We start from the raw sequence: 12,374 nt of genomic DNA, 5'->3' as shown, positions 1-12,374 counted from the left end.
CTGATAGTATTTTGTAGTAACGTTATCTGAAGTCAGGGTTTTCTGACAATTGCCAAAAATCTTAATGAGGTTCAAACTGAAGGACGTGTCTCGCGGAATTATTGTATGGATGTGTATGCGTGCATGCGTGTGCGTGTGTGTATCTACTGTGATAACTTTACACTGGCTATTAAAACGCGTGACATTATGAAAACCCAGCGGTTAGGCGCATTCTGCTGTAAATCCCCTGAAGAAAAAATTCATGTAACTTTACTCTTGATATAACGAGCCAACGCAAGCCAAAAAAAAAAGAAAAACTTAACTGTTATCTTGGTATGTGAGTCCAAGGCCTCTAAATGTAACATATTACAGCCGTTCCAATTACTTTCAATCTCCAGATCTAGACGGCAGCATCAGCAGAAAATTTATATATTATGCGTAAGAAAGCGGTGCTAACGTTAAGTACAATTCGAAAAATTTATATATTACGCGCAAGACAGCAATGCTAGCGTTAAGTGAAATTCACTGTATGTGGGCCTTACAGTCCAGTCATTCAAGGTCGTGCTGAGGAATTTAACTCCTTCATCCTGACGTCCTTCCATTTCTATAACATGGGCCTCTGCATGAGTGCTCCAGCAATCTCTTGGATTCAATTCAAGACCCTTCGCAAGATAAAATTACCGCGAGAAAAAAAAAAATTAAAAACAAACAAATAAAACACTACCATCGGAATACTACTGTTCGTTTTAGGATGTAACCACTTCCGATGTGATAATCGCTACGTTTTGACTGCAAAATGGTGAGGTCTGCCTCTTCAGGCAATGAACACAACCACATCATTGAAGTATTATGTAAAGTTCAACAAGGAATTATGGACTGCAAGCCTGCTACTCAGCCACGATTCAGAATGAAGGTAACGCCAAGCTCTTTCTAAATTGTTTAAGAAGTTAATTATCACAAAATCGCTATCAACAAAGTCTTAAAGCTAACCTTTAGTGCATGCTTCTCCGCCTCTCTGTAAAATCCCGTTTCTATCAGGCCAAACGCGTACATTCCGTGAAGATATCTGCCGTTGATAGAAAGGTAATTTCGTGTTTCCTCAAAAATTTACAACTGTCAGATTAACACTCAACTCATTCACTGTTTTCTTTTCCTTTTTTTTTTTTTTTATTCCTTTTTTTTTTGTTTGGATAAGCGCCCTGTTTCTAATAAGCACCCCCCCCCCCCCCTTGAAGTACAGTAAGTAAATAAGCGCCATGGGCTCTAAATCGAGTCATTACGGTTATCAAAAACAGTATTTAATTGAAGTTTAACTTAACAACTAACAACTTTTTTACTTAGACACAAACAGGAATGTTTATGAGATCAAGTTCTCTGATTGCCTAGCCTCTTACTTCGGAGAGAAAGGCAGCATCCACCACACAAGACTGACTAAACACTGATTGAATACTGAAAGAACTTAGAACAGTTAGTGGTAAGCCATCTACCCATAGAGTGGCAAGTCTTCCTTCCATTTCGGCATCACCCTTGCGATGGAATCTCTGAACTGACACTGGTATCCAAGATAGAAGTAGGAGTCGTGAGCCATCTTCAAAGCAAACATGTCAGTTGGGTTCTCCATTAATATATCTTCCCACGTTAGACATGCTTGGGCAGTATTTCTGAAAGAAATGAGAATGGAAGTATATTGTCATTAACTGTTCATATTGCGGTCTATAGGGGGCACCTCTATGAAGCCGGGAAAGGACGTATACATGAAAGCCTTGGCAAGAATTATAATCGCCCTCCCTCAATTCCCATCATACCATCTTGCTTACTAGGGGTTGTTCAAGAAACTGCAGCAGAAGAGATAAAGCAAGGAGAGTGAAACTAAGAGATATGGTGAGTACGGCCTCTTTGTCCAACCAAATTGTATTCCTTGTCGCTCACCCTCTTATGGCGTAGCGCTGATGATGAGGGGGGAGGGGGGAGGGGAGAGGGATTATTTGAGAGATTTGCCACTAGCCACTCATTGCAGCAGAAATTTCACAAATTGTTTTTTACACGACAATTTTGTACTTACAGGGGTAGGTGTAATGGTGAGTAGGTAAAAAAAAAAAAAATGAGAAATTTTTTCCTTCAAAGATAGTTTTAGTCGTCCAGAAGTGACAAAGGCGGCGATGATACAGACCACCTTTACTTTTTAAGCATAAAAATGAGCAGCGAATTCTTGGTGTGAAAGATGTGCTTGCTTGTTTTCTTGGTAGCAACCATAAAGTTACGAGATAAACTATTGCACCATAGATAATGTAAACAGCTCGTCTGGGAAAGGGAACAATCTGTGTTTAAAAGCACTGCAGTATCCAGTACCTCAGAGATCATGGATTCAAAGCCCGTACAGGCCTGAAAAATGTTTCTAAGGCTCTATACTTCATTACTGCTTAATTAGTGCTCAGTTCTTCACCCGCAGTTCACGTATATGATTTCATTTTACAGTCATTAAAGATGTGATTAGTCACCCATTTTGATAGGCACGTCTTAAAAGAACAGACAAATACTTGATAAGAGTCAAAATTTGGTCTCAGTGATTAACATGACATCTTGGTAACACTCACCCCTCTGCCCATTCTTTGACTGCCTTGACATGCAGTCTCTCTCTGTTTGTGATGTTACTCCTGGCAGCTAACCCTTCAAGGGACAGCATGCTGCTCTTCAGCTCTTGATCTGTGTGGATTCCTTTTCCAGATGAGATCAGGTCTAAGCCACACGAGATCACATGACCCATTACTGAAACAAAAACAGGTGATGTCAATTAAATGGGGCACTCCACAAAAATGATACCATAATACTCTTCCAGAATGTAGGTCTGGTTTGTGCCTGAGGTAAGCCAGAATTTTCGAATAATTCTCTACCACTAAACCACAGAAACTCTCTAATAATTATGATATGGCATTTCTGGGTTCACCTGCATGATAGTGACATATGACGTTCCTCAAGCATATTGTTAGCTGATTAGGATCAGCAAAGTCAAAAGCACTCTCATGTATGTAGTCAAAATAATAAAGATCTTCCTTTATAACTAAGCTCTAGTGATCTCTAGAAGTCACCAGAAGTCATTTTAAATCACCCAGTCACTAACGTGGCAATAAATAATCTAAGCTGCTCAAATTTTTGGAAAGGAATAGTGACTTTAGCCAAGCAGTCAATTTTACTAATAGGAACTAAAAGGAGTGCAAAGACTTACTCGCTAAAATGGCAAGGGGTAGATCCAAGGAAGAGTAGTTTGCATGTTAGGTATTAGTTTTCAACAACTCCACTCAATATATTTTTTTAATGGTTATGATAATAATTCACATTTCCTTTTTACAATCAATCTCCTTAACACACGTTTCAACTAAGTCTTATCTCTTTAATAAACGGTAGACTATTCTGTCCAGAATTGTCATTAGTCCATGCCAATAAAAAGTTGCACAATAATTGTTATTCAAAATCCTGAATAGAAAAGTTCTCACCAAAGTTGGGATCTGCTGCTAACATCTTTGAGACAGAGCCCTCAATTCCATTGACACTGCTGTCATCATACCATCCTGTGTACTAATACCAAAAAAAAAAAAAAAGAAAAAGAAACAAATAAACACTAGATACTAATTTTCTCACAAGTATCGATGCTAGTTTTCACTAGGTTAATTTTCAAGGTTAATTGTCATATCTCTCAGGAAAAAGCTACATGGAAGTTATGGTATGACCTCAATCATTTAAGTTATCTTTGGTGATCAACTCAGTTGATAAAACCAATTCATCTTGTAATAACCTCCATCAAAAGAGCACCATAGACTATTTACAAACTCATCACTGCTATTCATTGATGGTTACGAGAATTACTGTAAAATTTTGATATCAAGTCCTGGGCCGGGCTAATACAATTTTGAAAGGACCTTTTAAGGAGCTTATTTTTGGAAGGAGCTTATTTTGGGATGGGGCTTCTATTTGGTGGGACTTTATCATAGGGAGGGAATTAGAGTTTAGCCCTGATATCCATATAAATTTTCAACCAAAGCCAACCTGTGTTAGGGTAGCATCAAACATTTTTGCTGCATCATTGCTACTTGTTGTCAGTGGTAATCCTTCACTTCTCCAAGCCTACAAAAACAGAGAACAAACAATTTATTATTATCTTCATACTTACAATTTCCAACTCAAGCCTTCTTAATTCCAAGTTTCAAAATCCTAGCCACACCACTCACTCTAGGCTATTAGTGGTGTAGTTCAGTTGTCAAGTAATACTTGATGCTGCGTCTACTTTTCTGGGTGACTTATATTTTCATTCTTGGCAACCATTTCATGATTTTAGTAAGGAAATACACACCTCCTCCCAGAAATTATTTTAAAAAGTGAAGCATAAAAATGGAGCAGTTTTCAAGTGAGTGTTGAGTTTCAATCCACCGTATCACTTTGATTTTGCTTAGCCGCCCTCTATGATAAGTCCCAGAGACTTCCTCCATGTTCTCCACTAACCAGACTTAAAAAAAAACAAAAAACATTTGCAACTCAGCCACTCCCAGTTTCATGTCCTCAAGGCAACTGGCTTGTTTTTACTTTGAGCTCTCATTGACCCCCGGCCAATAGTTGGTTGCCATTTAACAAATGGTAAACACCACCACCACCATACACCCTTGTTATGGATGCACACAGGAGGTTGCTAAACATGAAAGAGGCATAAGAGTCACGTGAGGCAATAGCTGAGAGAGACTCTGGGTCCTTGAGTGCTAAGCAAACCTCCAATCTCCAAACCTCCAAATTGTGTTTAACATTTGTTTTATAACATAACATTGATACATTTCAGCAGTCCCCTTTTAGTCAGTTAGCAAATCTCATGTAACCACAAAAATAACATGTGTGTGGGGAAAACTAGTCTTTGCATTTGCTCATGTCAGCAGCATACACCCATGGGCAGCACTAAGTTGACCAATCAGAGCACACACTTTACTGTGGTTAAGTTTAACTTATAATAGTCTTTGAACAGTGGTGAGGCTAAGGGTGACCTGGTTATGATATAAACCTTGCTGCTTTTCAAATGCAAATAACTTTGTTATCATGCTAACTACATACTGATCTCGATCACAACAAGGTCACCTTCAGCCTCACTTCAAATCAAAGGCTGGGTAGCTAAGTACACAATTGTGAAATGGTCTGGCTATTTTAATTGAATGTTCTGATTGTCGGTTATCATTATTTTGATTTTGTTGTTTGGACACTCCATCAAGATGCTAACTAATAAAAATTATGAATACTGTAATTGAACCTCACAAACCAATGGAGCAGGTCAAAATGAACTAGTAGTCAATCATTTAACTGAGTGGGTTAATTCATATAATGCAGTAAACAGTCGCCTCAGCCTTCATCCAAAAATAAATAAATAAAATAACACAAACAAGGTGCTTTTGAAATGATAACATAAAGCATTGGTCCAACAAATAGTCCAAAAAGGCTACATGCCTGGAAATTTGCAAACCTAATACTGATAGTATTCCATGTTTGTTTAAAATATGCAGGGGGATTCTAAAAACTATATCAGAGGACAAATTTTCCCAAATTGTTTACACACAGAAAATCAAGCAATTTAATATCAGTGGTTGCATGGTACGCCCAAATTATGACATTTCTTCGACTACAAACACCGCCAAAATTTTTAGGATCCCTTGACCTCTTTTAAAGACAACTGGCCACCTGATTAAGTCTCTCAAGGAGTTTGAAAGAAGCTTTCGGCAATTAGAATGGACATCATAATATGCACATTGTAAAATAAATTATAGAGAAACTGTGAAGGGTAAGATGCTATAAAAATATATATCAAAGGGTAGAATTTGAACACCAATTTTGGCCAAGCAGGTGCGTGCCGCTTTAAAAACAAAAACAAAAAATATACGCTGCGAGTCCCCAGTGGAGGTCACGCTGAACCGGGAGTATAACGCATTTAGTTCAGGTCCATTCAACCTTTCATCGGTTTGTTCCTCCCAGAATCTTGAAACTAATGATAAACGAGTTAGGACACACTTATAAAAGCTACGTACATCAAATGACGACTGAAACATTATTTAGTGGAGAGGAGGTCGAAAGAAACTGTACGACCGAGTAACATGACTGTACAATGATACCGTAGACTCATGGCAACAAAATTTCGTGCCTAAAGATAAAACCCAACAGTTTTCACTCACGTCAAGATCCCTCCAGTTACTGTGCAAATAAGACATTCCGAGATAAAAAAAATATGCAGTTTTAGTGTGCTATGTTCCTTTACTTGATACACTTCGTTACACTAGACGTAATTATTGCGGCCGCACTGTAATGAAGTCAGCGGTGCAAAGCAGGAACCAAAATCTGGAACCAGCAATCAGGAGTCGGAAAGCGTGAAGTAAGAACAACGGAATATGCTCTCAGTGTTGCCGTTTATTTAGCTAGCAGAACAGGCGTAATTTTGGCTGGCGAGTGCTCAGTGTTATCTGGGGGAAAATTATAGCTGCCACCTTTGATTTTCACCGCAACGGAAGGCTGGGCAAAGAAATAAATTTGTACAAAAGGGGGCGAGGGAGCGAGCGGCGGTCAAAAAGAGAGGGGAGGTAGTGGGGCAATGAATATTTTTCACCTTTCCCTGCCCCTTTTCCCAACGTTGACTTTAACTCTAAATCAAACATGGCAAGTTTAATAAGCAATTGCACGCTTCACTCGCCCTTGTGAGACGCCTGCACTAAGCCTATCTTTTTTTAAATTTTTTTTATTTAATAGGCAAGAATTTCTCACCTTTTTCAATATGTATATATCCTTATTATTAATATTATTATCATTATTATTATTATTATTATTATTATATTGTCAACTATGAACCTCTATTTTTCGGGAAAGGTTTCCTGTTGCATACTCTGTTGCCTCAAAATTATGACAAATGACGTTTGTTTTGGAGGTCAAGCGGTTCCCGGTGAAATAGTGCATCTCAAGATAACGGGCCGAAAAAGCTTATTTCACCAGCAATTCGATTACCACATAACAATTCTAAAACAAAAGATGTTTTTCAAAGGTTCTAAAGAGTTTTTTCTAGGATTCCCAAAAAACTATTTTTTACGAATAATTCAGGTAAAATTTCACCCATTCAGAGATAGCTAAACTTTGGCGACTAAAATCGGCCATTGTTACATGGCTGCATAAACTGAGACAATAACCGTTGTCAAAAACAATGTTTTTCTTTCAGAAACTGCTTTAAAATTTTTGGGCTACTTAAACTTCGAATTTTTAGAGCGATTTATATAAGCGTATTTGAGCTCAAGAAGCGCATTACGTGACCAACATGACTTGCACGTCACATTAAGAAAAACATTACCAAAACACTCGAATTCCCTCTTATATCCTACAAAAACTTCGAAACGGTTCACTTTCAAGTTCAACATACATATAATTTTTTTCCTGAAGCCAAAAATTCAAGGCAATCTGGCCATTTTTGATAGTCTAGTATATGCAAATTGCTGGTTTATGTTGTTACAACGGTCATATTCGCAACTAATATCAACACAACAGTAACAAAAAAACTTTATTAAAATCAGAAGGAATTGCCCAGGCTATAATTAAACAAAATTTTACCTTTAGAAGTGGTTTCCGCAAGAGTACTATATAACCCCAGACATTAATTATGCATTCAGTCTTTGTTCAATGAAAAGAATAGCGATTTCTCAGAGAGAGGATGAACCACCAAACCAAGCTGTATTAGACACCATCTTGAAAGAGGTCAAAGAAATAGAGCAGATTCAAAATGATTCTCCTTGTATTGAAAGAAGAATTTTGGGTATGTTGAATCGGGGATTGTTTCGCCAAATAAACGTAAACACAATTTCTCTTTAACTTTGGGTTGAAATTAAATGGGACAAGTGCTCCATCTTGCCCCTTGCTCATTACAGTCCTGTAAACTGACAATATTTATGATATAACTGATCTTGGCATACCTACCTTTCCTTTCAGATGCTATTTCTCAAAACTTCGAAACGTCAAAGAAACGTAGACGACAGGAAGAAAATGGTACGAGCAGTATTAGAAGGAGCAGAAGAAGCGACAAAGAATTAAAAGGGTAAAAAAAGTTTTTTGGCTCTTTAACACTCAACTATCTTATCAGCTTGTATGTTTGAATAAATTTCAAAAGGTTTGAATTCAAGTTTGATTTAAAAACTGGTTAAGGTTCAAATTACACTGTAGATCTGGGCCGGGTTGTTCAAAGGCGGATTAAGAAAACCCAGGATTACCGTAAAATTTAATTGCAGATCTGAAAGCTTTAAAATTAAATTCACTTTAATTCCATTTGTTTACAATTTGGTGATTGAATGCTCTAAGAATAACTGGGAAAATTATCTTAAAACGGCTTTTGAACAGAGAAATATAGAAATCTGGATTAACATTTAACCCTGGGTTAGCGCTAATCGGTCTTCGAACAACTGGGCCCTGGTGATAAAAAAAACTTTTTATGCCAAGAACAACTCAAACCAGTGACACTGAGATTCATTTAAGAGCTTTATAAATGCTTTATTGTAGGAATTGCTCACCATTCAGTATTATAAAACTTCTTTCACATTTTTCCCTTTTAGAAACTGGATAAGAGACTCGAAGTGGCAAGTGAAGAAGAGAAGAGGGAACCAATTCTCGAGGCCCAGCATCCTAGTCTTGTCTCCTCGGATGAGTCTGATGAAGAAGATCCCACATCAAATGGTGAAGAGGCTCCCCTTGTTTACTTGGAGGACAGAAGAAGTTACCAACTTCTTCCATATACTAGACCAGCGGTATAAGTCTTCCATGACGAATCAGCAAAAGAGGCAGTCAGTGAAAAGAAGGGTTGGTAGACCTATTCATAGAAATAGTAGAGAGATCCCAGAAAAATTGCACTGGGCCACCACTTTAATCCAATTTAAATTTTAGTATACAGTCACTCAATTCTCTTCTAGGGACCATCTCTTATAAACTTACTATATATTTGCCCAATGATACAGATAATGTAGGTCTGCCATCTCCATTCTTTTATTCTGTCTGACTTAAGCTTTTAATTTGACAATTTGCTGATTTCAATTTTCTAACAAGAAACCCCCTCAGTTGGCAAATTTAAAGTGAGACTTTTGTACAATCATGGTCGATTACAAGAGAGTTTGAAGACTGTAAACTTATACATGTCTAAAATGTAATACTTTGAGCAATTAAAGTTATTGAGCAGCCTACATTTAAGTTATTGTCAATGGAAAGTGAATTCAGTCTCTAGAATATTTTCCCTTCCCTGATCACTATTTGGCACTTATGTCCAGGATTGAATGCAAGTGTTTCTTAGCAAATAATTCACATATATATGAATGGATTTTTGAACATTATCACACTACTTCATATTTGACTAAGTTGTGCACTTCAGTGAGCTTTTATCTGTGAGGACAATTTGCCATGCTCATTTTAAAGAGCCCAAAATCCTGGATGTATCTGCTATTTTAAAGGAAGCTAAAATTTTCATTCTCTCTTTTATAGTTCTCTAGCTCTCCATCAGATGGAGTAGTGTCTCAATTTTAAACATCAGAAGTGTTTCAAATAGATTTAATGCAGATGTAAGATTAAATGTAAGGTGACATTCTCAGCATGTTGCCTTGATTCCCTCGGCACATGAAGTTCACATATTATTTTTTCCTCAAACCTTGACACTCATTCCTGCAAAATGCTTATAATAGAAGTTTAGAAATTTAAACATGTATCTAGAGATCCCTTTTCTGGTCATAGTTTGTATATATTGATTTACACATGACTTTTCAGACAGTACATCCTTCAAATTTTGTCATATCAGTTGTACTGTAAAGGTTAAGTTTTGCCTCTTTTTGGCTTTAGACAGAAAAATGTGTAAAGTTAAATAAGGCTAAGAAACACGATTGTTATCAGTCTCTATTTTGGACTCTGAATAAATTGTACCGCTAATATCATTGTGCATTAATAAACTTGACGAGAATTATTAAAGAGTGCTTATCCTGTCTGGAAGAGGGAAATAGGACAAAATGCTTTGAGAACCTGCAGTAGAGTTGAGTCTAAGAAGTGAAATTTTACGAACAGCGATTAACCGAGCGGCGGTAAACGCGGGAAAATGCATCCCTTGCACGAATTCACCTTTGCAGAAAATACCGGAAAATTAATGCATGCTTTTGGTTGGTTAATTCCAGTGAACATAGCGTTCGAATGCGGCTGTAAATGGCAGAATACATATTGAGATAGAATAAATATATGAAAATCATATAAATATATGAAAAAAATATATGATTTTCATATATTTATTCTATCTCATTTATCACTTTCACGGGTTCATTACGAATCAACTTAACGGCCTGCTCTCAGTTGGCTTGTTAGCTCAATTGGTTAGAGCGCTGCACTAGTATCGCAGAGGTCAGTGGTTCGAGTCCCGTACAGGCCTGATTTTTTTCAGGTCTGAATTTCGCTATTGCTCAAATAGCGCTATCTACTGCGAGGATCGTCCATCATACGTAGAATACATATTGTTATTTTCCATAGATTAACTGAACAACAATGAAAGGTAAAACGCCGGAAAATGCGTTTCCATGAATTTCGTCGATTTCGCTATCACGGAAAAACGTTGGATAATTCTTGTGAACATTTCATTCACCGGGCAAAAAACGGTGGCGAACAAAAGAAAACATAGCATTTTCTATGCATTATACGAACTGCAAACTTTGGAAAACATTACGTTTTCCCGTATTTATACATATCAACCTTCCCGGAAAATGTGTGTTTCAGCTGTTAACTGTGGTGAATACGTTGTTGTTCACTCGGAAAATGTCAATGAACAAAAGGAAAACACGCTGCTTGCGGTACTGCGTTAACCGAGCGGTTAAAGCCGGAAAATAAATTGTTTACCTGCATGCATTTACCGCGAAGGAAAACTACCGAATAATGGAACGAATACTGAGATTCACTGATGCGAAAACGCACAGAAAACGTCGGATTTTCCGTAGGCAAAACGCGGGTAAACTTTAGTAAATTGCCACGTATTCCGTGAATTCAACTTTTGTTTACCGTAGGGTGAACACTAGTTTTTTCGCCGTGTTGAAATATCTAGTTAGTTTAAAATAAGTTAGTTTGTTAGTTAGTCAGATCAGTATGATTTAGTTATTTGGTTATAATTAGAATGTAGTTATAATCTGAATGAATTCAAATTCCCAAGTTATTTACTGCATAACCGTACAAAGGTTTGTTCGCTATATCGTAAAACTCAGGGCCCTTGTATTCCTTTCTTTATGGGATCAAAATAAATTTTCCGTTCAAATGTAAGTTGCCGTCTCCCGTATAGGAAGAGTAGTCTGGCTTTGCAAATTCTACATTCCTCGTTTTCCAAATTTTTGTTGATATCAACTTTTGTTACCGCTTAATTTGGTGTATCACTGCACCGTTCCATCCGCGATCGCTCAACGTTTTGTTTTGCTACATGACACGCCAGTCAGTTTTTGAGAAAAGGTTCCATTTCATCCCATTTGATTGTTCCTTCAAGAATGTGTGACATGTCGGGGATGTCACGCAGTGGACATGGGACGGTTTGTGAGAAATCATGGGTTTTGGGTAGGCGGTTTTTCTGGTTATCTCCCCTTCTCCCTTCCCCGCGCTTTGTCACTCGTACCAAATCTCTACCCGTCCAATATGGCGACCGAATTTTCGCCGCGCTGAATCTAGCACTTGAAAACAAAAACTATCGCATGCAAGCAAGCTAAAGGCTGTCAGAATAATTTCTGTGTACTGGATTAGTTAATTCTCTCTGCCATCCCTTCGAGAAGATTTTTCTCCTGTAACTCTAGATCCTTGTGATTTTTCTTTTTCATTCTTTCCAGAATCATGCAAACTATCATTGATCCGCTGTGAAACGCATGCGCATGCACTTGGGTCTCTCTTGCATTATACCTGGAATAACTGTAATATTGAGCGCCAATAAACGATGCAGATGCTATACAAGCACTATGGAAACAGTCACAGGAATTTTCTCATAACTCGATCACTGCCCATATCCAGTGGAGCTATGAGAAGATCTCGAACTTAATCAAAGGACTCCCTATGCATGGTTTATTCCATGTGTAGACGTTTCAACTTAAACAAGATTAACTGATATGAATAATAAGAATGGGAAAATTTGTTATGTAAAGCACCTTTGAAAATACGTATGGAAAATTTTTATTTTGATTATCAATATGAAGCAGTTGGGACTTAATGACGAAATTATTTTTTTTCTAAAAAAAAAAAATGAAAGATGAACTTCAGTTATGAGGTTTTCTGAACAACACCTCTCGATCAGGCCTGTAGCCTCCTTGAAGTTACAATTTTCGTAAAAAGCACTTGTTTGTTTCAATAATAATAAAATAGTG

The 12,374-nt window shown here is 37.4% G+C and overlaps 1 protein-coding gene and 1 pseudogene across 2 annotated transcripts in view; one reads left to right on the top strand and one right to left on the bottom strand.

The window, feature by feature from the left end:
- The window catches only part of LOC111319710 (tetratricopeptide repeat protein 38), a 31,716-nt gene extending 27,456 nt beyond the window's left edge, over positions 1–4,260 (bottom strand). For both annotated transcript variants that reach the window (XM_088750399.1, XM_088750398.1), the window contains exons 1-6: positions 4,021–4,260; positions 3,471–3,552; positions 2,574–2,745; positions 1,467–1,640; positions 970–1,045; positions 522–641 (exon numbers count right to left, since the gene is read on the bottom strand). In XM_088750399.1, the coding sequence (XP_088606525.1) occupies positions 522–641; positions 970–1,045; positions 1,467–1,640; positions 2,574–2,745; positions 3,471–3,552; positions 4,021–4,044 (648 nt within the window). In that variant the 5' untranslated portion in view covers positions 4,045–4,260. The remainder of the gene's footprint in view (positions 1–521; positions 642–969; positions 1,046–1,466; positions 1,641–2,573; positions 2,746–3,470; positions 3,553–4,020) is intronic.
- A 3,396-nt stretch (positions 4,261–7,656) lies between these two features.
- Positions 7,657–8,922, top strand: LOC148737466 (uncharacterized; annotated as a pseudogene).
- Positions 8,923–12,374: the final 3,452 nt, after the last annotated feature.

The sequence above is a fragment of the Stylophora pistillata genome, chromosome 2 (genome assembly GCF_964205215.1).
Source record: "Stylophora pistillata chromosome 2, jaStyPist1.2, whole genome shotgun sequence".
NCBI lineage: Eukaryota > Metazoa > Cnidaria > Anthozoa > Scleractinia > Pocilloporidae > Stylophora > Stylophora pistillata.
Note: the sequence above shows the minus strand (reverse complement) of the source record. Positions and strands in the feature narration are given on the sequence as shown.